A 26,903-nucleotide genomic window follows, 5' to 3' on the forward strand; every position below is an offset into this window, starting at 1 on the left:
TCAGTTGTATGCTCTGAAGCAATAGACCCCGTATAGCTTATGTTTCTTATCTGGGAAACCCACAAAGCGCACTGCAGCCTCAGTAGGACTGCAGCGCCTTCTTGGCCGAGAAATCGGGTAGCGGACACTACCATCGGCCAGCCAGCCGGCATCGCAGCGGTCATAGCCCAGAAGCTTCCAGGCAGCAAATATCTGGCCCACTTTCGCAATCTGAGCACCGTCATTGAGACAAGCTTGCACCGCTTCGTCATAGGTGAGCTTGGTGGGGTGGATCAGGTAGTAAAATCGGCCTGTGGGGAGAAGGAGAGAGTTAGCCGGCCTGAGATGGAACCAAGGACATGGAAGGAGACAAAAGCAAAGTCATTTTCATTGAAGGGAGAGGCAGAGTAATGTCTGAAATTTGGAGAACATAGAATTGCCATGTAAATGCCATATTAACAGGCCACTCTAGATTAAATAAATTTGCTTTAGTCTTGCTTCTTGGCGCATGCTGACACATGCCCTTGTATAGCATTAAAAAGAAAAGGGTGTTGGCAGATGCAGCTTCTGTTAGCTAATTAGAGACTAAAAGGCCTTCTGTGGTTCTAGGGAAGACAGAATTCCACGTTGAAAGGAGGGCTATTTAAATTCTACTTGTAGCAGGACTGAACCCCAGTACAAGTTTCTAGAGAGGCAAAATTTGAATGTGAAAGGATCAAAACACATTCTTCACATGAAAGTCCATTTAAAAAACTCAAAGACCCCAAGCTCTTTTCATTACAGGTATCAATAAGACCTTATTCTCCACCAAAGCGACAGCATAAAAATTCGTCAAACACAGGAAGTCATTTGCCATCAGTGATTCCCTCGCTGAATTTAAGCCCTCTGTGCACGCCTTTACTAGAAGAGGAGTTTGTTAATGCTTTAAAACTTCCATCTTTTGAAGCCTGACATTTTGCTCTTTCTCGATTGCGTGGAAACGCTGTTACTTTTGACCGCTTACTGCAGGATAAATGACTGAGATCCCATTAACATGATGAAATACAGCATGTACAAATGTATCAGCGATCCACAGAACTGGCATACACTGAATATTTTCTCCATCATCTTAGTTTTAAGTAAAGTATCATCACATTTTCCAGTCAGACACATTATATAGCGTATTATCTTATGGCCCTCACTAAGAATGGCGCTCTTGTGTGTGTGTGTGTGTGTGTGTATGTATGTGTGTATGTGTATGTATGTGTATATATGTGTGTGTATGTGTGTGTATGTGTGTATGTGTGTATGTGTATGTATGTGTGTATATGTGTATGTGTATATGTGTATGTGTGTGTATGTGTGTGTGTATGTGTGTGTATATGTATATGTGTGTGTATGTGTGTGTATGTGTGTATATGTGTGTATGTGTGTATGTGTGTGTATGTGTGTATGTGTGTGTATATGTATGTGTGTGTGTGTGTGTGTGTGTGTGTGTGTTATCTGAATGTGGTTTTTGTTCAGTTGGTGATGGTTTTGACTGCGTGCTTCCAGCTAGAGGCACAAACCTTGGCGTTACACTCAGAACTGATCTTTACATCTTTTGATATGGGGCCTCCCATTAAATTGGCCTAGCTGACCAGTGACACCCAGGGATCCTCCTGTTTGTGCCTCACTATTGCTGGGACTTTAAGTGCACTTCACCACGTCTGGCATTTTGGCATGAGTCCTTTAGACTGAACACAACTCTTCATGTTTGTGAGGTAAGCTCTTTATGCCTGAGATGTCTTCCTATCCCTAAACAGGCTGCCGGAGTATAAACTAATGCTGCCAGTTCTTTCTTCTCTAACCTAGTGAGATTTGAAGTAAGGGTAGGAGTCATTGCAACATTCATTAACTAGATCTGCCATCTATACAGAATAGCAAACTATAGGACATGAGTTCAAATCTTACCTCTACATATTTGAAAATGAAATTTGTTTGAGATACGCATCCTTCTATTCAATACTACGAATGACTCCAGCAGTGTGGACAGCTAGAGCTACATCATTCGAAGATCTGTTGGGTAAAACTTTTAAGTCTTAAGTTGTTACCCTTTTTGTTTACTCATGAGTCTATTTCCAGGGACCTTAAATTTAAAACCATCGGCATAGCCCTTGATTCATAGGGATGTGACTTATGTAGTTACTCTGGCTCCTCAATTGTGCCCTCCCGTCTTCAGTCTTCTGAGTGGTGGAATTTCCAGACCTCAGTGCTAACCACAATCTCCCCCACCTAGGGTGGAGTGTTCAGACCAAGGTGAAGTCCATTGTTCTTCCAGATCTACAATTTCCTGAATTAAACAGGCTACCCCACCAAGCAGTGGAGCAGTAGAGCCAACACTGGCTGAGCAGACTCTCAAACCTTGGGGGGAAGGGTCTCACCCCAACCTTAAATTCTCAGTCATCCATTAAAATTGGGACCTTGATCAGCAATCTGTTGTCCTGGTCTCCTTCCTTTCTCGCCACCTTCCTATCCATTCCCTGCTTCCTTTCCAGGGAACCCGTTCAAAGTAACTGCAGGCAGTTACACTCTATGTTTTTTTAATGCTCTGAAGTTTGCCTTTGCTTGTTAGTTTCTGACAGTATCATTGTATAGCTAAGGCTAGCCTTGAATTTATAATCCTCCCTCCTCAGTCTACTGAACAGTAGGATCATCGGCTTTTATCACAATATAGCTTCAAACTCCTAATCAATTTTGAACAAAGGCCCTACATTTTCATTTTGTAATAGGTCCCCAAGATCATGTTCAGGATGGTCTAGTGAAAGGTCTAGGAGTGAGTCTGTGTGGAAACCTTCCCTGCCTTTCTCTTCCAGGCTAATTGTGCTGCATTTGTCTCAGTCGGTTCCCAACTTGCCTTGAACTTTCTTAGTCACGATCCTATGACTGGGAGAGAGGGTGCATAGGGCCGGGAAGCTCCTTCCTCGTCACAGAGAGCAGTAGTGCAGGGACAGCACACTGACAACCCGAAGCATTCGCAAGAGACAGCGTCGACTACTTCATTAAAAATGGTTAAACTGTAGCAAAACAGGAAGTATGTAGCTTTTGCGGGATTCTTGTAGATATTTTAAAAATTCTGACATTCAAGATTCAAGAACATTTGCCTCTTTTTAAAAATATAGTAATACCTTAAAGAATTGCTTTTTGTTGTTTGTTTTTTCCTTGGCTTGTTTTTTGTTTGCTTGTTTGTTGTGTTTTTAGAAGACAATATCAAAATTCTAACTGTTTTAGGACAACTTGTTGCCCCAGATAGAGGTGAAGTGAAGCAGCTGCTATCTTACCGTTGAAGTTGGATGTAAAACAGAAAACATCGTATCTGCTTTTATCCTTGTCCCAAAACCCGTAGTTCCTGACTCCAGGCACTGTGTTTTGGCCCCCGCAGGGTTCTCGTGGTTTGGTGATGGGGTATTGCACAGATCCGTCACTGAGCCAGCCGGCATTGCACCAGTCCAGCCCGCCCCGCCAGGCATCGTACAGCTGGTCGAAGGAAGCAATCACAGCATCCTGGTCCAGACAAGCCTGGCGTGCCTCATGGAAGTTAAGATTGTAGCGTCCCAGTCGTGGAAAGTAAGGGAACACCACACCTGTTCAAAGGAGAGACAGGAAAGGTCGTTAGTGATAGCCCTGAGCATGTCCATGTACAGGTGGGTGTGTGGGGTTGGGGTGGGCAGTGCAATCTCCAGATTGAGTGATTTCTCATGGCCCCTTTCTACTTCACACATTTTGGCGGTAAGTTACAAAAGGAGCTATTACCTGGAATGAGTTTAGTGATTTGCCTCCACTGCCAAAGAGCTTAACTTATGCTAAAAATGTCTCCTTTCTGAGAGAGATTCAGCCATGTGTTACAGGATCTCAATACTGTTATTGGTTACTAACCCCAGAACATACAGCTGCTGAGACTTTATGGGAAGACAAAAGGCAAGAGAAATACTAAGAGTTATAGGGGATGTAATACTTAGGCAGACAGTGTTTTCAAAAATTCACAATGTTTTTGGAAGATGCTGTGAAGTTAGCATTAGTTTCATATAATCTTTGATACTAATATAAAGAAATATGTTGAATGTTTCAAAAGTGCATCTACTTTTATGTATGCTGCTGAAACCATCCAAGTAAGTCACTGTCTCTTCAGGATTATCATTTGGAGAAACTTAAGCTAAATTTGCATATCTAACAAACATCTTGTGAGTCTCATGTTAATATGATAATTCTATTCTAGAGAAGTACCCCCTCTGCAAAGCATAATAACTTTTTGCTTTAACATTTCATGTATTCCTAACTCTGGTTTCCTGCCCTTGAAACAGCTAAAACAGGGGATTTTACTTTAAAAATTCTCATTTTTTTTTAATTTAAAGGCCAGGCAAAAAAGAGCTATTGAAAAATAAAGTCACATCTCTGAGCAGTAGAGAGGCACTGCATAGAAGGGACCTAGAATGGGTTTGCTTTTAGCATTTTCATTTTGTTCTATTAATGTATTATATTCCTAACAAAAACCAAGGTTTTGAAAATGATTTCCATATAAATAGAACAAAATCATTGCTTCTCTAAGCTTGTCCTATGAAAGATGAGTACAGAGAAAACATCCATTAACTGACTGTTTTTCACAGAACAATCCCTTAGGAAATACAAAGAACATGAATTGGCATTTGACTTTGTCTGGGAAGAGGCAACGGCCTTCTGAAAGCATTCCTTATTGCTCAAATAATTATTGGGAGAAATTGAGCTTTCTCACGTCCTCCATAGTTTCTTTAGGATTGATTCCCAAGTTATATATTCAAAATCGTGTCACTGACTGTATATTAAGGGAGACATCTGACAACATGTGTCCTCTATTGTTAGTAAAAGATATTCAGAGCAAGCATTCTTAGAGATGTGATTACAACAAATTAATATCTTAGATCATGGCACACAGGCTTCTTGTCCCACTGGCCCAGTTATTGTACAGCTTTAAGTTATATGCAATAAGACAGCAGAACCTACTCAAGATCATGTACAATCAATTCTCGAATAACCAATCACGGGCTGTACATTCTTTTCGAAAATATCCTAGACACTTCTATGAGAGGACTTGAGGTTTTAAATCAAGTCTTTCCCCTTGTCCCTCTAGACCAGTCCAGCTGGCAGAGATCACAGCAGAAGGTCCAAGAAGGCTTTCTGATCTCCTTCTGCTTCCTCAGGTTCTTGGCTGATGGATCTATCAGTTGGAAAAGAGACACAAGAAGAAGGAAATACTCTGGGTTGCTACTGCCTGTGGTAAGGGGGAGGAAGAACCTAGAGATGGTTCTCAGGACACTGCCCTGCCCAACTAGGATCAGAGTGTACCCCAGAATGGAAGTGCTACAGTGCTGTCTGCGTACTAGTAGGCTCTCTCTGCACCCTGTGACATTTGTTCCCTTTTCTCAGCAATCCTGGATGTGCCCCTGAGAAGGAAAACTGTCGAGCAATGATTCTCTTGGTAGCCAGAGCTCAAGGGGCAGAACGACTCCAGCATCTTTATCAGAAGATGAAAATGTTTGTGCCACCTTTTCTTTTCCAAATTGTTCATGGCGGAAACAGTGGAAAATACAGGATTCTCTAATGTGTAATAACTTTAAAGACCAAAAAAAAATTTTCAGATATCAATTCACTATCCTGTGCCATGGTGCTGCTTCTCATGGGCAGTAGAACAGTATCCATTTGTCCCTGATTAACTCAAATATGATGGAGTTAGTTTCAAATACAATATACAAATATAAATGTGAATAAATGTATTTATATTTGAGTTGCTCTCAATTTTAAAATCATATCACTCAATCCTTTTATAAAATCATAAGACTTTTGTAACTTTTAAAACATTTTAATATTTTCTTTAAAAGATAATTATTTTTGTTATAAAAAAACTTTGAAAGCAAAATGAATTATATAGTAGGATTAACTAGACCCACAATCTATATGTCTTGTTGAACTATACAGCTAGAACTCATGTTCTGAAGCCATGGAGATTTGGACTGGATTTTATCAGGGAGATAAAGCTGACAAACTTCTATATGCCTGACAGAATCTTGTGGGATTCAGGAGAGCCAGTGGTCAGGGTTATCATTTTCAAAAGACACAAAACCTTTTTCCTGGGATGGGATAAAAGGTTCCAGCAAATATAGACCTGTAATTTTTGTGAATGAAACCATCCTACCAATGTAGTCAGTTTCATTCTTCAGTGTTAAACATGGGCGAAACTCATGAAAATAAGACAATTTGAACTATATAGAATGAACTCTTAGCACTTTTCTAGAGTGATGACTAGAAGTGAGTTGAAAGTAAGGACACTTCTACTTGTATAGCTTTGTATTTGTTGACTTTTAAATCTATTGAATGTGTTATATAGTAAAGATATAGAAAACCTCCTGAAGTACTTGGATTATTTGATATTTGATTTCTTAAAGACCCTGGGCCATTAAAAGTATTACTTCTTTGCAAGAATATTTAAGTAAATCCAGAGGTTACTTTTTTCTGCTAAATTAACTTCTGCAGTCATCTTACAGAATACAATTACATGTATTGCACTGCAGATGTCCTTTACAAATCTTACCATTAGTTGGAAACAGAGATAATTTTAGAAGCACCATAAAAAAGAATCTAATTTGAATTTCTCAATAAGCACATAATGGGATTTAAGTTTTGAATAGCATAAGGCTGTTTCCAAATATTATTAATTCAGTTGCATTGCACATTTCTCCTTGTTGTGAACAGCTTCAAGTTTGCACATGAGTATTATACATGCATTTCAAAGCTGGAAGCTTAAATCATATGCAGATGGCAAAACAGAAAAGAAGAAAAACTTGCTAGGCAAAGACTTATGGGTTCTTCCATTATTGCTACAGTCTATTTCACACTATTATAGTGAAATAGACTCATGCTTCCTTTAAAGTTTAACATGCTTTATGAATACCTACCTTGTAACTCCAATGCCACCACAGCAGTATCATCTTCTAGTCCTTCAATCACTTCACACTTATATCTCCCATAATCCTCCAGAGTGAGATCTGTGATGACCAGGGAGGCATCATTATCACTGCCTCCCTTCAGAAACACTCGACCTTGATAGCCTCCATAGGTCTTCTTGTGATATCCCATGGAAACAAAGACATCCACTTCCCTGAGGTAATCTGAAGTTAGCTTGGTCCACTTGATGCGGATTTTGTGGATTCCTGAGCCAAATGCTGTAGGGTCTCGATAAAATTTACATGGCAGTGTCACGTTGCCTCCTCTGTGAGAGAACACCTTGGCTTGTTCTGCTTCCACAAGTAGACGGGGGCCATTTTCGGCTATAATGAGAAGGGGAAAGATGGAGAAACAGAAAATAATTTCATGGGTTTTCAGACCCTTTTATATAATGAAAGAGGCTATCTGGCCCATTCTCTACATGGTTGCTTTGAAATATACATTAAGATATCTCTATTAGCCAAGAGGTGTCTGCAAGCCACTATAAAACTGGGAATGATGTGCACAGTCGTCATTATAAATTATGGGATTCAAGCAGTATTAATGACTTTGTAATACATTCTAAATACTGTTTGGATTCCCTTCAATATGAACCTCAAATCTTTCAAGGTAAAGTAAGATTGGTCACATTTTCTACTGTTAATGTCTGAAATACACTTATAGAAAAACTTTAAAGAAACACAATTCACTTGTGCCTTATCATTATGGTCATATATGGTCATATATGTATGGCTTCCATCTACATGCACTTCTAGAGTACTTCAAGCAACAACCATACATTCCATTTCAACTGAGACAGGGCATCAGAAAGTCGTCTTAATGCTGGTGATAGACTACAGTATGTTCTGAGATACATCCTTCAAAATGGGAAAGCTTAGTGTGTTAAAAAATCACACTTATTTTGTAACACAGTAACTCTTTCTGTCTCAATTCCCTTTAGGTGGCCTCTGTTCCTTTCTCTTCCTTCTCCTCTTGTTTTACACTGAAAACTTCATCCTTATTGTTCTTGCCCTTTGGTTTCCTGCAGCCGTCACCCTCCAAGGACTGCAGAGCTTTCGAAAGAGCACTGCAATAATGTAAGTTGTCGAGTCAGCAGTCTCTTTTAGGAAGCCAGCTCTTATTTTCAGAGCTAGGCTTTCCCTGGGGTTTCCCCTAGTTAGAGCTTTATGGTTTTGACCTTGACACATTCTATTGAGGATGTTTGAGATATGCAAAGGAAAAAGTGTAAGGACTCTAGGACAAGCATACCTCTTGTCTATGGAAACTTGGCACAGTTTCCAAACCATAAAAAGTGCCTTGTATATAGCTTGGCAGCCTTTGTATCCTTAGAAGAATTGCTTTTGAACAATCCTTGGCCCTGAATCTTTTAAGATGCATAGATCACAAGGACAGTGTTTCTCAACCTTCTTAATGCTGCAACCCTTTAATACACTTCCTTGTGTTGTAGTGATCTCCAACCATAAAATTATTTTCATTGCTACATCATAATTATAATTTTGTCACCATTATGAACCATAATGCAAACTTTTTTTGGAGATAGAGGCTTGCCACAGGCGTCACAACCAAAAGGTTGAGAAGTAACCATTTTCCTTGAGATAGAGCTCAAAAAATATTTAATGACACATAGACACCAGATTCTGATTCAAAGTAAAAAATATCTAAAATCAGATGCTTTGGATGCCATTGTGATCAGAATTTTATATTCAAAACAGCATATCATTGCATTTATGAGAGTCCCAATCCTGAAAAGCAGAAAAGTATAGCAAAATCATCAGTGTTCCCATTTCCCATAGATAATGAAAATAAAGAATATGACTTCATAATGTAGCTAATTAAAATGAATCACAAGCAAGGCTCATGAAACATTTGTATATATTTCCAATCCTTCTCTTCTTATGTAGTATAAGAGAATCTGAAGAGGAGAAAAATAAATCTCCTTTTTTTAACCTACCTTTCATATAATTTCCCCAACTAATCCTCCAATGTCTGTATGTAAGATCTACCTAAGCATCTCTAGTCATGTTTCTCTGGGAGGGGAGGGGTGGTGGTAGGATATGCTGCTGAGTAACCATGCTCAGTTTGCTTTTTTGAATAGGATTGGATCTCATAGACTCATGGATCTCAATGCTTTCTCCCTAGGAAGCGACACTATTAGAAGTTGTGTCTATTGAGTAGGTGTGGTCATGTGGAGGACACGTGTCCCTCTGGAGGTGGGCTTTAAGTTCTCATATGTTAAGCTAGGTCCAGTGTTACAGTCTCCTCTGCTGCCTGCAGAGCAAACTGCAGAACACTCAGCAACTTTTGCAGCACCTTGTCTGCTTGCATGTTGTCATGCTTCTCATCATAACATTAATGGATTAAGCCTCTGAAATTGTAAGCCAGCCCCAGTTACATATTTTCCTTTATAAGAATTGCTGAGGTCAGAGTGTCTCTTCACAGTAATAAAACCCTAACTAAGGCACTCACCAATAACCATAGGGAACATTGATGCTTGATATTTGAGGAACACACCTGGGCTTTGTGCCATGCTGGGCTTTGAGTATAAATAGAAACACTACACATTTCTACAAGAGGTTTCTGTTTTATGATTTGTTCAAATTTTCAGTTTAAAGTAGAAACCAATACTCAACTATGAAGAGAAAAGTCACAGCAGCAGATGGGAACAGGGATTTTCATATGATAGATAACCTAATCTAAGCTTACTGCATCAATAGATAATTCTTTCACTGGAGCAAGCTCCTTTTATTCACAGATAAATTAGGGATGATAAAGCTGTCGTATAGTAGACCTTGTACACATGAAACACTTAGAACAGCATCAGACAGTAGCACACGACACTAACGGCCTAGTTTCTCTTGTGTAGCTTGCACTCTGTAGGTCTCAGAATACTGGAGCACTGCCTAGTGGTAAGCAAAAGTTTCACATTTATAGATTTTCAGTATCAACGACTTGTAACGTTTTTGAGTCAAACAGGTCAAAATCTAAATAATGTATCCAATGCCACCTATTTATTAAGGGAAGGGACTTGGGCATTTGTGAGGTTTAGTGCAGCTTCAAGATGGTTCAGGATGAACGCAAGTAATTTCATATATTATTGAACCGGAGCAAAGAACAAAACTCATGTATAAAGGATGAGACTTCTGATGTTCTCTGCTTTTTAGCTGTTAACTCTTTTACAGTATTTCATGGTGGACAGAGGCTGACTTACATATTTCAGGATTTAATATGTTTTCCAGTGTGTATGATAGTCTATAGATCTTTTTTTTTAAATGGAAATGGTGAGTTACCTGAAGTTCAAATAAGTCTTGGAAGGGTGCCTAGCACATTTCTTAATGAATGACCATCAATGTTCACTAACTCACATCTCAGCATGGCCCTGCTGATGGCTTTGGTTTGCATTTAGATGAATATTGTAGGTTATATAGCATTAAGCGTGGCTGGAGATGGAGGTCTATTACCATACAGAATATATGGAAGAATGAAACATGGGTAGCATGACAGAAGCTTTCAAAGTTCTGTCAAAGCCCTAGTACAGCTCAGCCCCACCATGTCTACCTCAGGAGAACACTTAGTTCTTGTTACCAGGCTCTGTGTCACGGGCTTTTATCACATGGACCAACCAGGAAATGCACCAAGCAAGGAACCGAAAAGGAAATGACAACAGCATCAGAAAAGGAGCCAAGATCGCTCAACACAGGATGCACAGTGCTGCCTAGAGCGTAAAATCATGGCATTTTAAATCCTGGCTTAGCCCTATATATTCATGCTTCCATCAAAGCTCTTTGATTGACAGGGTGGTCTCACAGCCATACAAATACACTATAAAATTAAGCCTTGATCATCAGAATCAGTACTTCTTGTTTTTCTTCCTAACAAAATGAAAGGATAAACAAAGCAAAGCTGTGTAAGTGTGCTGGTTGGCTTCTTATCATCCACGGTGGGCTCATGTGAACAATTAGGTAGACCGAAGACCTTGTCCTTAAATGAGGCTATTTACTCAAAACATAAAGCTATTTTGAGAAATTAAAGATGCTCAGTGGGGCACAGAGCCTTTCGGAAGAGCATCTTTTAAGTAGAAAATTACTTGTTTCTATCAGAAATGGTGAGTGATGGTAACTGCAGGGACTTGATGCCCTTCCAAGCACAGTGCTTCCTCCAAGGGAAACAGCAGGGCATGGTGAGAATGCCAACCAGGGATGTGCTGGACCGCTGGCACCCTCTTATTAGTTTACAGACTGCTGTGCAATCTGGAGGAGAAAAGAGTGACCTTCTGACTGCCACATATTTTAGAGGAACTCTTTAAACTGTAGGTCAAAAGAGATTGTACAAAAAATACTAGAAACATAGCTTTGCAACTATACCTCTTATTTCTATTAGACGTGTAAGGTTTTTGAAGTTGATATTCAGGGAGAAACCCTGCATGAGGGAAAAGGTACTGTGAATCAAAGCTTATCCCCCCAAAGCAAGAAAAGTCATGCAAGATAAGAGGTCTTGTTAGGTTACTTGCATCCATGGTGTATGGAAGGAAGCAGGTTCCAGAATTTTAGATTTCTTAAATCAATTGAAAAATAAATGTAGTGACTTATTTCTGATAGTTACTTAGGGGAATTAAAAAATTCACACCTCTACAAGAAAAACAACAAAGTAAAACTTTGTTACTTTTTGTGTTGCTTTGCTTTTTATTTTGTTTTGTTTTGTTTTGTTTTTGGTGTGCTATAAAGTTTATAAGGGATATATATATATATACTTGCACATATGCTTGCATATTCAATATAACATATATATATTTACACCCCATAGTATGTGAGTGCAGAGCCACTACTTACTTGCACTGTAGCATGCAGCCATCCACTGTCTCTTTTTCAGAATTATTTATCACACAGAAAAGAAAGCTTATTTTGCTTGTATCCTCAACTCATGCACAATGATGTAGCTGTAATCCCCAGGACAGGTACTCAAAAGACCTCGAACAAAGTTTTAAAAATAACTCCTGGAAGAGTTGAAAAAAATGTGTGTGTGTGTGTGTGTGTGTGTGTGTGTGCTGGGGGTGTTTGTCTGTTTGTGGGGAATACTTCTATGTTCTAAAACCTCTGAACTTTGTGTATGTATTACTTATGCTCAATGAAATGAAAAATAGATTAAAATTTAAAGAATTCCTAAATAAATAAATAGCCAATTGAAAACATCAAATGCTTGTCTATGGTTCCTCAGGAAAGAAATACAAGAAGTCACCAGGGGTGGTTGTAGTGTATTTTCATGAATAAAGTATTACATATTTTTTTACATAAAGTTTGATGGTCTATAAATAAAACTGATATCTCTAAGCAAGATTTTAAAGATGCTTTATTTCACTTTCCATAGTCCTTAAAGGCAGTGTTTCTAAGAAACCTGATGGTGTCTGATTTTGAATTACAAATGAAAGCCCCAGTAGGGTAATGAAGGTCACCCTTTCAGCCAGTGATTGCTGCTGTTTTTCTGCTTTTAGCAATGCTGCCTTTAATTCTCACAAGCTGCAAGATCATCCAGTTTACCTCCACCCCATGCTGGCAGATCTCTAACACCAATTCTGTCTGTCTTTGCGACCAATTCCTTCTCATGAATCTACCAGTCTATCTAGAACAATATATTTCTCAGTATTCTCAGGCAGCATGTATTTTTCCTTTGAGACCTGCATTTTCTGGTTTGATGTACTCTGGAGCAAGTGCCCTCTTAATAGCACGTTGCCTTCTTCCCTTCCCTCCTGGCTAAGTTGACTATGGTAGGAAATCATTCAACACTGAATGATAGTATTGTGTGGGGCAATTATGATCATGAATGTGTGTTATGTGATTGTTATTGCCAACTTTACATTGAAAAGTAAAGACCTGTGCCATCACTGTTTTAAGTCCTGAAGGTGTATTTACGGCAACATTGAAAATATTCTTGACGCTAAAGGAAAAACTGTCTGCTTGAACTAGGGATCAAGAAGCCCAAAGGAACTCTATGGGATCAAATGCAAAAACACTTTTAAAAGTCTCAACTCTGAGTTGTATACCTTAACCTGTGTTAATATACTGATAACTCTGCCTTTATTACTACATTTTCTCCATATTTTGGAATAGGAAGACATAGAAGTGGGGGTGGTTTATCTCCATTTTTCCACTAGGATTCCATGTGAGCTCTTTCTCTCCTACGAATTATATCTTCACTTTTCACTAGTAAAGACATAAGTTAAGCACCTGGTCTAAGCGTGACTCTTCTGCCTAATCCCTCTGACTCTCAGTTTTTTCAGTAAAAGAGCACAAAACAACTTCATGCAAGGGTTCTTATGAGTATTTATTTAAACTCGACACACACAACAACTTTGTTAATACCCAACCGACGAGTGTCCAGTTACAGTTACTTGTGCTAAGAAATGCTCACTGACTGTTCAGGATGGGTTGAATGTGTTTAATAGCTCATCTTGCACCTTACCAGGCTCAAAAAACAGCTGCTAGAATCAGTCAGTTGTTAAAACCCTGCACCTCATCAGCGCCTCATTGACTGTTCTGAAGTGCTGATTCCAGATAGGACTGCGCGTGAGGACCATCAACCCCTACGAGGTTCTACGCTGCTCTTCTGGCCCCCTGGCAGTTAACAGCTGATGGGCCAGAGTTAAACAAAGAATTCTCACCTGAAGAACTTCTGATGGCAGAGAAGCATCTTAAAAAATGCTCAACTTCATTAGTCATTAGGGAAATGCAAATCAAAACAACCCTGAGATTTCATCTTACACCAGTCAGAATGGCTAAGATTAAAAATTCAGGAGACAGCAGGTGTTGGAGAGGGTGTGGAGAAAGAGGAACACTCCTCCACTGCTGGTGGGGTTGCAAATTGGTACAACCACTCTGGAACCAGTCTGGCGGTTCCTCCGAAAACTGGGCACCTCACTTCCAGAAGATCCTGCTATACCACTCCTGGGCATATACCCAGAGGATTCCCCACCATGTAATAAGGATACATGCTCTACTATGTTCATAGCAGCCCTATTTATAATTGCCAGATGCTGGAAAGAACCCAGGTATCCCTCAACAGAAGAGTGGATGCAAAAAAATGTGGTATATCTACACAATGGAGTACTATTCAGCCATTAGAAACAATGAATTCATGAAATTCTTAGGCAAATGGATGGAGCTAGAGAACATCATACTAAGTGAGGTAACCCACACTCAAAAGGTGAATCATGGTATGCACTCACTAATAAGTGGATATTAACCTAGAAAACTGGAATACCCAAAACATAATCCACACATCAAATGAGGTACAAGAAGAAAGGAGGAGTGGCCCCTTGTTCTGGAAAGACTCAGGGAAGCAGTATTCAGCAAAACCCGAACGGGGAAGTGGGAAGGGATGGGTGGGAGGACAGGGGAAGAGAAGGGGGCTTTCGGGGAGTGGGGGGCTAGAAAAGGGGAAATCATTTGAAAAGTAAATAAATTATATTGAATAAAAAAATTAAAAAAAATAGAAAAAGTAAAAAACAAACAAACAAACAAACAAACAAAAAAAAACAGCTGATGGGCTATGAAGTCTCATTTTCTTTACTGGTGTAGCCTGTCATAAGTTGCCCTTGCTCCAGTAAATAGGCTCCCTGTCTTGTTCAGGCTGAAAATTTTAATTAAACTTAGTGAGTTGCACACACAAAAAAACAGTGGTGTAGGGGAGAACTTATCTGAAGAAAGGTTTCAGTGGGAGAAAGAGGATGAGAAAGGGGAAGGGGAGATGTGAAAATGCCTGACATTGATTATATAAATTAGAAAATGTCAATCAATAGGCTCCCCCATCTTTATTTCCATATAATACCATTTCTTTCTGATCCTTCACAATTTCTTTGTAGATTATTGGGATGTTTCCACCACCGCTCTCACTTTCATCTTGATCTTGACTCCTAGTAAAATCACCAGAGCAGCCTGGAGGTGCATTTCTAGCAAGGATCAAGACTAAACTTTTCATAGTGATTCGTTTCATTCAGAACACTGTTTTAACCATTTGGAACAGCATTGACTGGAATAAAATATTAACTATTTTTCACCTAATCCTGCCCTCAAAAAGTACTTCCCAAAGAGTGAGGAAGTTTGCATGGAGTCTATGAGCTCACGTGAGCGTTCAGTACTCAGGAGAGGCAAACTGCTCAAGGGTGAATCTCAGCTTCAATAGCTCACTGCTTAGTGTGACTCACCAGCATCTTACTATTGTTGGGGAGGGTGGAATGGGATGATAGGGCTTCCCTCAGGCTGCCTACATGAGGCTGATTGTAAATGTCAACACAGATGCATTAGCCTCTACCATGATGTCTGCTACTTGTTTCAGAGCAAGAGATGGTGTCAGTATTTGTGTTGACTTGAGTCCTCTCATTAATAATCTTCAGAAATTAAATGTATTGATTTTACCAGTAGATAACAGGTGAAATCTAGCATTAAATTTTTATTAACTTAAACTGAGAAAAAAATAAATCAAGATATTATAGAAGGACTAAGGAAAACGGGGAAAAGATTGAATTAGGATATTCTAACACTGTGTGGAATGACATTTTCAAGATAAATGGGATAGTTATTGCATTCTCATTTTTCTCAATGTTTGGGGATCGCTGAAGCAAAGGGAGTGGAAAGATTTTAAAAGCCGAGGCCGTGGATGACTTCAAGGAAACAGTGTTTTCTGTGCAGAGCAATGCAGTTGCGCATATGCTCTTAGAGCATTTGTGACAGGATGTACAAGCCTTGTGCAGGCTTGGGCCATACAAAATCCCAGTATGAGAGGGGAGGGGCCAGGACATCCTCCCCTGGGGAGGGAGCTCTTGGAAGATGATAAATGCTTGGAGAGGGAGAGTCAGGTTTTTAAGGGTGAGGGCCCTGGTGGTTTACCATGTCCCAGTAGAGACAAGGCATCCAAGAGTATATGGGTAACACAAACTGTATTTAATAGATTTTACAAAACAAAGGGGGTACCAATATCAGTGGGTAGGGAAGGTGATCTGCCAAGAGTTGGGGAGGGAATGGATATGATCAGAACATACTGAATGACATTCTCAAAGAATTAATAAAAATGAGAAATAAAGATAAATATACTTTCCAAAATGGTGACTATCAGGGTTTGTTGCAAAGTTTATAGAGAAACTGGAATGATAATGTATGGTATTTTATTTAATATCTGTGATTATTCACATACTTCGTAATTGTTGAAACTCTTCTACTATGGGGTAAAGGAGCAGAACTAAAGTTTGTTTCCATGTACAACATGTCTATCCTGGAAGGAAGTAAAAGGTCAAAAGATTTGTCATTTTCAGAAAGGGCATTTAATAGTGTGTACTGATAAGATTAACACCATTACAAAATGGGAAAGACAGAATAGCAATACAAAAAAACACTAAGAAAATATTTAGGGAACTTTTCATTATTGTTTTGAAAACAATTAAGAATTATTAAACCTTCAATGGATCAGGTATTGAATTTAGTGCTAAAGAAAATAAAATACAAGTCTGTTGGATTTGTGAAGGCCCTTGAAACCACAGATCTCCAGGGATATGAGGGATATTAAGCATGCAGGACTGTCCTCTCTAAAGAAAGGACCCAAACCTGTTCCTCCATACAGAACACTGGGAACTGAAGGCAATTAACAGCCTGGTGATTAACAGCCTGGTGAATTGCATCATCTGCTGGGCCAAGCCTTATCAAATGTTCACAACCAGGACTAGAGACACCCAATAGTATAAATTATCCTTACATTATCTGTATAACTAACCACCTGTTTCCCCAAGCTCTCACAACCAGGACCAGTGGTGATTAATAGTCCAAATGACCTCTATGTTGCCTGTATGACTGAGACCAGACTAGATCCTTCCTTAGGCCCTTCAGCTAATATAGGTAACTTTTCTCAGAATTCATCTTCTTAGAAGAAATCACTTGTACTTCTGACTTTAGTTTCAATGTAATTATGCTTCCTTGTGTACTGGGGATTGTATTACACCTTGTGGTTTATTTCTCTGCCTGTCATAACACCTGACCCCAGCACAAGTCAAACATAAATACTTTGGATGATGAAGGGTTAGAAATGACAAGAATAGCTAGAATAGTAGAACGATGTGCTCAAACGCACGATAGCCAGTCTGGGGGCATACATCCCATTCCAAAGGGGCAGTAGATACTGGTCCTTCCAAGGTCATACTAGGAGATACAGGCTCAGAACCAGAAAACAATTGCTAATGATGATATTTAATATTAAATTTTGTACTTCTAATCCTTTGTGTGTATTTTAGGTTTTAACAGATTTTTTTGCCCCCTCTGTATATTCAGGCTAGTTTGGAACATGATTTTTGACTCATTTTCTAAATGAGTCTGGGACATATACTGTCATGTAAATTTAGCACAAAGTGATGAGAAAACATTTTTATAAGCATTATATATCAGGATTTAGACCCTTTAGAAGTCAATATATGCCTTTTTCATACTCTCTTATTCAAGTTGTTGGTAGTGAAATTGGAAAATAAAGTAAGATGTATCTCCAAATGTATTCTCTTGCCTCTGCCAGCATAGTCTACCCACACAGGCTAGCCTGTCTAGTCCCAAAATCAGTGGACCTGTATAATTTAGTTTATAAATATCACATGTATAGGAAACTCTGTAAATTAGCAAATTCACATACCTTCTGATCATATATGGTGTTGCTAATATATTTTCTCCACTTATGCTAACCCATCTTCTCTGTTTCTATCAGTGTAGACCTTGCCTTCACCACCCATTCATTCACTCATCATAAAATCTGTAGGCTGAGTTTTAAAATACCTCTATATCTATTCTATCAGTAATCTCTGGTATGTCTACATCCAGTAAAGCAAAACAATCCATCTAGACTTGTGACATAATTTCTCGCTACCTAAGACCCACCCTTCATACCTTGGTTACATTCTGTTGTTGTCATAAAACACTAAACAAAAGCAACTCATAAATGATTTATTTGGTTTACATGTTATAGTTCATCATCTGGGGAAACCACTGCAGGAAATAGAATGTTTCTTACTGGCTTGCTTTGTGGCCTGTGCATCTTATGTTGTTTTCCAACTCAGGATCACTTGGTCAGGGGTGGCAATGTTCACAGTCAGCTGTACCCTCTCCCTAAATTATTGATCAAAAATGCCCTACAAACTAAAGAAAATCTGCTGGAGGCAATTCTTCAACACGGGCTGCCTCTGCTTAGATGATTCTAGTTTGTCCAGCTGACACAAACTAAGCAGCACACTCCTGAAGGTTTACCTCACATTGACTTGTGGACCATTCATTGTAGTGGGTTATCCACATAAGGGCTGCCATATTAGAGTATATCTTTGCTTCAGACTTAACATTTGAAATGGTTAAATGTAAAATGCAAGCCTGGATGACAACACACTGGGATAGTCTGGTTTCAGTTTACTCCTCCAGTCTCGTTTTGCATCGTACCTTGTTCATTGAAAACATTCAAATGCTTTAGAAAAACACAGTGAAGGCTCTCTTCCATATGCTGTTCACACAGTTTACACATTTGATGGCAATACACGATCCTTGCTCTAGTAGGTTTCATACACGATGCATTATGGCTTTGGGGGTTTATTTTTCTCAGGATATCTATGTGCCTTTTGGGTGAAGAGTAGAAAAGGTAGCAGGAATTCTTTTTTATTTATTTATTTATTTATTTATTTATTTATTTATTTATTTTACATTGCAAATGATTTCCCCTTTTCTGGGTCCCCACTCCCCGCAAGTCCCATAAGCCCTCTTCCGTCCCCTTATTCTTCCATCCACCCCTTCCCACTTCCCTGTTCTGGAATTCCCCTATACTGCTGTACTGAGTCTTTCCAGAACCAGGGGCCACTCCTCCATTCTTTTTGGACATCATTTAATTTGTGGATTATGTCCTGGGTATTTCAATTTTCTAAGCTAATATCCACTTATCAGTGAGCGCATACCATGATTGATCTTTTGAGACTGGGTTACCTCACTTAGTATGATGTTCTCCAGCTCCATCCATTTGTCTAAGAATTTCATGTATTCATTGTTTCTAATGGCTGAATAGTACTCCATTGTGTGAATATACCACATTTTTTGTATCCATTCCTCCGTTGAAGGACACCTAGGTTCTTTCCAGCTTCTGGCTACTACAAATAGGGCTGCTATGAACATAGTGGAGCATGTGTCCTTATTGCATGCTGAAGAATACTCTGGATATATGCCCAGAGGGAATTCTTAATGTATTTGGTTCAATGTACCTAATAGGAGGGTCTTTGAACATAAAGTGATATACCACAGAGAGTATGTACAGGTGGTGATTAATAACTGTTTATCCAGGGAAGCCAACTAGCCAACAAGTATAAATAAACCTGTCAAAAATGGTTACCTTTTGTACTGATCTCTGGATCATGGTTTCTGATAGTACATGTGTCTCACGGTACTGTGTGAGAGCACAGTGCAAGAATCCAGTCATGTGAGGAGATTTCTGAATGTATGTGAGAAAACTCCAACAAAAGACGAATCTTTTGGCCTCATTTTCATCAAAAACATGGAATTGTTCTTGGAATGTGCTTTCAGCCTCTCCAAGGTGTAGGAGATAGGGGTGGCTTTACTTCATATTGTTCATTACAGTTGGCTATTGCTACTTGTTTATATGCCGCTATTGGGGAAAAACCCCGTGATTTTGCTGCATGCTTGTCTACCACATGCCGTTTGCCCTTGCGATTGTGCACTTTACTCATGTGACTCCTTTTAATGCACAGAGTATAAATTATCTGACGCTTTGTAAAAAGTTGGCTATTGCATGAGACTGTCGTCTAGCTCACTGATCAGGTCCACCTTCCCAGTTCCCACTGGCTCTAGAGCAGTAAACAGTACTTCACTATGGTCAAATAAAATTCTTGAAGTAGTTTTATGGTATTGTAGTTATTTTTTCAATGTCTTTATTTTGAAATAATTTCTCCAAAATAATGACTTTGTTTTTCCTAGACACTATTACTGTTGTAAGCCTTGAGTGTTTTAATTTCTTAGAATTTGATAGTGTTTATATTCCAAATGATTTGATTAAACAGATTTTCACTGTAAGTAAAGGGCTGAGACAATAAGGAATTGTAAATATTTTCATTATGAGGTAAGATAAAAATTAGCTTGCTGTAAAGATTAAGGTGAGTGCTTTAGTTGAGACAGCACTTATTCTCTAGATTTTTGATCAGGATGAGAGGCTTTACTAATTAACCATTTTGTTTTAGATATGTATTTTCTAATAATTTGATTTCTTTCATGGTTTCTCAATTTTATCATCCAGGAAAAGATCATAAAATGCTATGTATATCTAATATAAATTTGTTGCCACCTGAAAGGAAAGTTTTATACCTAGAAGTATAAAACTACACGGTTTTAATTGATTGTTAGCAGAGTATCATAAAATCCACAAGCTATACTTTTATGGGCTAAAAATGCTAAGTATTCAAAACTTCAATGAATTTAGATACATTGTTCTAGATGAGACCCTTTTGTGACTAACTACTTTTTCTATATATATATCCCTTATTTAGTCCTTATTTTCTTGTCCTGTATCACATCTGTGGCCCTCATGGTAGTGTTAGTGTGCTGAGAAGATCATCTGTCCTTCAACAGTATTACCGGTGTCTAGAGTTTTGAAACATATTGCTTAAAATTATGTTTATATATATAAAATTATGAACCAGAAATCATATATCATGACAAAGTTAGTGTGGTATTCAAATGTATATTCATGTATAATCAGTAGTCTTCTGTGTGCGTTGGAGTCTGCTGTGTTATTGCATGTGTAGTATATTTATTATGAGTATAAGGATGTATATGCGCAGGCATATTTGTCTGTATTTATGTGATATGTGCTATATTTATGTATACAGGGTGTACATGCACATGCCCACTTGTGTGTACACCTGTGATATGTGGTATATTTATGTGTGCAAAGGTGTATATGCACATGTCCTTTTGTGTGTACACGTGTGCTATATTTATGTGTGTAAGGGTGTACATGTACAGGTATATTTGTGTGTATACATGTGATGTGTGGTATATTTTTGTGTGCAAAAGTGTACATGTGCATGCACACTTAGGGGTATACATGTGATGTGTTGTATATTTATGTGTGCAAAGGTGTGTATGCACATATTCACTTGAGGGTACACATGTGATGTCTGGTATATTTATGTGTGTAAAGGTGTGTATGCACATATTCACTTGTGGGTACACATGTGCTGTGTGGTATATTTATGTGTGTAAGGGTGTACATATGCATGCATATTTGTGTGAATATATGTGATGTGTGGTATATTTCTGTGTGCAAAGGTGTACATGTGCACGCACACTTGTATGTACACAAGTGATGTGTGATATATTTATGTGTGAAGGGTGTACATGCACATGCATATTTATGTGTACACAAGTGATGTGTGGTCTATTTATGTGTGTAAGGGAGTACATTTGCATGCGTCCTTGTGTGTATGCCTGTGGAGGGCAGAAATTGATGTCAGTTGTCCTCCTTGAACTTTCACCTTCCTTGCTGTTTTTTATTTGTTGCTGTTTAAGGTTTTATGTTTTTGAGTCAGGGACTCTCTGGAGCTCATTGACTAGGGTAGGCTGGCTAGTCAAAGAGGTCCAGGACCCCTTTTGTCCTTGAGTCCCCTCTCCCCCCACAGTACTGGGGTTGCAGAAGTGCTACCACATACAGCTTTTTATTTGGGTAATGGAGAATTCAGAATCAGTTCCTCATGCAGCTACAGTGCTCACTGTACCAACTGAGATCTATACTCTGCTCGGATTTTATTTCCTATTTTTCCTCTCCCCTCCTTCATTTCTTCTCTCCCTTCTTTCTTTTTCTTCATCCCTCCTTCCTTTCCTCCCTTCCTGCCAGATTAAACATCTGGGAAGATGCCTATGTTTCTAAAAAAAAAAAACTACAACAAAGTTGTAATGATGCTACCAGAAATGTACTTAGGTAACACTGATGCTCGAAGCTCAAAGACAAATCAATAAAATGCCAGGCATTTATTCCATAGTATCTAAAGAGAATTTACAGATTATATGTAATGATTAATTCAGCCATTAAGTTTTGCTTAGGGGCTTTTGAGTTTAAAATAGAACTTTAATGATGAATATGGGACATAAAGTATATTTTCATAACTCTATGGATTCTAAATATTTTTCTACCTCTTTGAAACTATACTGCTTCTCAGAACAACGCAGCAATCTGCAATTCAGACAGCCAATTTAATCACTAGAGTGCAAATGGCTCAAAACATTTTGTGAGGGTTTCAAGTTTTTAAATTCCTCTGGGTTATTACAAATAAAGTTTAAATATGAGAAATGAGTCTAGTGTTTCAAGAGTGTAACAAAGGCCTCCTGCCTTCTTCCTTCCATACTGTGTTGTGAGGTTTATATTTGTATTATAATAGACAATTGAAACTACAGCATGCCAGTTGAACATGGATTCTCAGAATTCTATTCCTTGAAGCTACAATATGAATGGTAGTGCTCTAAGGAAGAGAGAAGAGGGGGGATAGTGGGAAGGGTTCCTTGAACAACTTTACAATAAGTTTTGATTTATGAAGATAACCTCACATTGCTATGACCTAACCACATTTCTGTATTAGTTTCTACCAGCAAATATATGCTTGGTAGTTGAATCTCCTGAAATCCTTAAGTAACTCCTCCTCTAGGGAAGACTATACTTTCTAAGAATATGAATTTACAATTGAAATGAAGTGGATGATCAAGGCATTTGGAAAGAATCCAACAGTGTATGAAATCATTTGAATAACTTGGGTACCTTGGGCTACAGTCCGTTTTAACTGAATTTCAATAGGACACATGGGATTTTGAAGGCTGGGCCACAGTAGTTTTTCTTGTTCAAATAACTTTACTCTAACATGAAGTTTGCAAATGTTAGTATATCCTTTAAAATAATATTTTCATTAATTGCATTTTGCATAGACTAACTGGACCACATCATTTATACTACAACTTGAGTAGATCTTGTAAATTAAAAGCATAGTTGTATAAATAATATTTTATATTAGATTGAAGTTGCTATTGCTAATGATTCAGGATTGCCATTTATGTTGAAATGAATCCTGTAACTAGAAGTTAGAAGGTATTTATTGTTCTTCATCAGTAATGGCAGCATGGAAATACATTACAGCCTTGGGTAGCAGCTTTGATTCTAATACATACATTAGGGAAAAAGCTGACCTAGCAGCTTCCTGAGGAAAATTTACAATTATATAATTTCTTTCCATGTTTCAGCAGTAAAATATTAAAGCTGCAGGAAGCAAACAAAACTGAAAAGGATGTGCCTAAAAATACCCACAGACAGATTAATTAGAAATTCTACTCTTGACTGCCAAAATATTTACGGGACAATATTTCTACCAGATTTACACTCTCAGACGACCTTCACAAACCTTTCTTTCAAACAGTGAATGTAGTTTTCTGGGACTACACTTTTGACCTTGAAATTATAACTTGATGTTTAATGTCTTTGATCAAACTTATAATGTCTCTGACCCCCAAGTTGAACTTATCTAAAATTACTAATATTATACATGCAATGCATTACATTCTGTAATCCTCAGTTTAGTGATGTAGCATCCACGGGCAGGTGTCAGACACTTTTTCTATTGCTCTTTGGACTGCCTTTCCTTATTGCATAAGTCTTCTAGCTTTCTTATTGCAGGATGTCCCTCAGCAGAAGCTTAGCCTGACGAAAGAGCTGCATTATACTGCAGCCTCTAGCCTTGCTACAGCTCTTCGGCTGAGGATCAGCTGAGCTCAACAGAAACATGCAGGGCTAGTGGACTGGCCATAGGAACGAAATCTTTACACTGTAACAGAGTAAGCTGCTATTTCCCAGCCATACTCGGCTTGCTCGTTCTCGTATTGGCATTGCTTTTCTCAATCTTAAAGCCACTATTGTGACAGAATGTCCTCACATCCTAAGTTCTGCTGTGCTTTTAGCTCTCCCCTTCACTTTGCATCGAAATCAACTTCATGCACCCCATTCTACTTGAAGATACCAACAGCACTGAGCAGCTTGGAGTTAATGACACCAATTCGCTGCAGTTGGAGGTTCTTAAGATGTTCAACTTCGATTGTTTCCAAGTTCTAATATCTCCCTCATGTATTAGCATCCATGCACCACACACATGCTTACTCATAAGCAGGAGAAGGAAAAAGTTCTTGCAACAGACGAGAAATTAACAGTCACCAAGCATCACAACTGTAAGTAACTGGAAACTCATCTGATGCTCATTTGAGAACTTGTGTTCACTTACCTTGGATGTGAATAACTCTGTCTGGATCTGGAGTGTAGCTGTCTGAAAGGTGGTCAGCCCAGCAGACTGAAATCAGCACCAGGAAAAGTAAGCTTCTCATCCTTGTAGCTCAGGCTCTTCTCTTCTGTAAGGATCACATACACAGAGGCTTGAGAAATTTGGAACCCTTCCGAGTGTTGCACTGCACAAATTATTACCGCCTTATCATCGTGGAATGGGTCTCTAAAAATATTTAACCCAATCTGTTCAGAAAGTTACTGTAGGAGCCTTTGAGAGCTGACAGCCGAGCTTTGAAAAATTTCACTTTCTCAGAGGCAGCCAGAGTCCAAACAGTGTTTAACTCTGTCTTTGCAGAACTGTAAATCTGAAAATTTAAAACACTGTGCTTTTGGTATGAAGACTTACAGAGTCAAACAGAGCTTTAATGAGGGGGCAAAAACTCTTTTAAAATATTAACCCTTGAGTTGGGAGTATAAGTTAACAAAAGAGCAGTTTGGCACATCTGTTTATCCAGTCAGCCTCATTAGGAACTGCATTTTAGACCAGAGCAAATAAGGCGTATTTGCATGAGCCTTGGCATCATTGTTCATTGCACATGTGGCTTCCTAAGCAACTTAGATTTGCTTGTTTTAAATAGAAAAGAGGATAAAACATGAAGCAGAAGCAGTGCATTTGCTACAGATACACTTACCATTGTAAACACTGCTGGGGTCTATGAGGAAGAGTTGAAAATTTGGACAAAGTATAATAGAATTGTGCATGACACTCCACTGCAGTCAAACTGATTGATTTTTCATTCATTCCAAGCTAAAGTGCTGACACATCAACACTGAGTGTCAGGTAGGGTCTCTGCAGTCAGCAGAGCCCTGCAGGGAATGTCCCTGCCAGGCTCACAGGGCAATTAGGCAAATGAAGAGCTGAAATAGAAAGAGAGGCATAGCTCTGATCCTAAGGGATAGAGGCAGAGCCATCCTTTGCCTGTCTTTTATCCTCGACTGATTTGATAGGAAAGGACAGAACAACGTACCTCCTAAAACTTTGTGATTGGAAGGACCAAAAGGTAATTTGGAGCAATGCAAACCTCCCATTCTTTGCAGTATTTGCAGGTTAGAATTTCGGTATACTTTCTGTTTTAATCTAAAAACAGAGGCAAACATCAAGGCAGACCTTCTTTTGTTCCCATGCACATAGCCGCCTTAACAATACTGGCTATTTTTAAAGCTGAAGTTGCAGAGTTCTGGCTTCTCACACTAATTTGTTTTTTTCCAGGAATGCCTGGCTCTCTGGAATACTTATATTAATGAGTTTACTGTCTGTTCCTGGAGGTCCTTGAGGGAGGACCAGCTGCCCAGGACTTCCCCAGATCTCTTGGGGACTGAAAGCACACCTTTCTACAGTTCTTGCTTAGAGACTCTGTCATTGTCTCCATTCGATGGCTGTAATCTTTCATGTCTGCTGGCAGTTTGTACCTTCATTATATCCCAGGAAGAAGATGGTGAATGCATGGCTCATTTGTTTTGGAAAACAAGTATGGTCCCTTCGAAATTCTACTTAATTTATTAATCTTATTTTCAGAGCTTTGTTCTGAGGGTTTTGTGAAATGTATTTTTGCACCAATGACTTTTTCCACACCACAGCTAACAGATATTGCATATTTCCAACCCAGATTTTGCTATAGGCAAGCAATTAGAAGAGAGGCAATTTTGTAATTTTTAATATTATCGGGATTAATATACAAATATGAAGTGAAAGTACATTATCCAAGGCATGCTGTGCTGTCTGTTTTCCCTAGGTGTCATGAAAGGCAAGAGTGTGCATTGTAAAATAAATAGACACTAACAAAATGAATGCAATTTCAACAACTAAAAATGAAACATTCTAGGAAAAGGGTAAAATTAGCAAACACAATGATTGAAATTTGATTAATTTTTATATCACTGTGATCACATATAGTTTAGTTCATGGGAATCTATAAATAAATAAACATGTTTAAAGTTGTGTGATTTTACTAATTCAATTACATGGTTGCCTTGAATTATCTTATCTAAAAATCATTCATATATGTAAGATTTAGATAGATATATAGGGATGTAGTTACATAGAAGCTAGAGATAGAGAAACAGCTGGATAGATTGATAGATGATAGAGAGACGGATAGATAGGGATGAATGTAGGTTCTTTAATTCCATGACTCAGTATTCAAACATATGAGTAAAGGTGTCTTCCAAATGAGCTAAGATTCCTCATAGCCCAGTTCTGAAATGCTATTATTATTAGAATGTGCCTCTCTGTGTGTAGGAGACATACATAGGCATATATACCATCTTTGAAAGAGCCAAGCAAAGACTCATATGTAGTGAGTTCTGAATAATACAGTGGCAATCACAAAGGAGGTCTCTAGAGTGTCTACACTGGCATTAACTCAATTCAAATAGGAACAGCAAAGAAGTTTTATATTTATATTTATATTATATATATATGTATATATGTATATATGTATATATGCAAATATGAAGTGAAAGCCATACATTATCCAAGGAATGCTGTGCTCTCTGTTTTCCCTAGATGTCATGAAAGATAAAAGTGTGCATTGTAAAGTAAATAGACACTAACAAAA

The 26,903-nt window shown here is 38.5% G+C and overlaps 1 protein-coding gene across 1 annotated transcript; it reads right to left on the minus strand.

Moving 5' to 3' along the window:
- On the minus strand, positions 1-24,386 carry Hapln1 (hyaluronan and proteoglycan link protein 1). Its single transcript, XM_052159903.1, has 4 exons — positions 24,287-24,386; positions 6,924-7,295; positions 3,279-3,581; positions 1-290 (listed from the first exon to the last, which is right to left on the minus strand). Exons 1-4 carry the CDS (start codon positions 24,384-24,386, stop codon positions 1-3), a joined length of 1,065 nt encoding a protein of 354 aa, XP_052015863.1.
- Between the last annotated feature and the right edge of the window lie 2,517 nt (positions 24,387-26,903).

The sequence above is a fragment of the Apodemus sylvaticus genome, chromosome 16 (assembly GCF_947179515.1).
Source record: "Apodemus sylvaticus chromosome 16, mApoSyl1.1, whole genome shotgun sequence".
NCBI lineage: Eukaryota > Metazoa > Chordata > Mammalia > Rodentia > Muridae > Apodemus > Apodemus sylvaticus.

Excerpts from the sequence above, each read along its gene's own strand:
- Hapln1 (XM_052159903.1), bottom strand. The coding sequence starts at position 24,386 with ATGAGAAGCTTACTTTTCCTGGTGCTGATTTCAGTCTGCTGGGCTGAC. Across the intron at positions 7,296-24,286 it reads CAGAGTTATTCACATCCAAG|CCGAAAATGGCCCCCGTCTA; the intron begins GTAAGTGAACAC and ends TTCTCATTATAG. Across the intron at positions 291-3,278 it reads TTTTACATCCAACTTCAACG|GCCGATTTTACTACCTGATC; the intron begins GTAAGATAGCAG and ends TTCTCCCCACAG.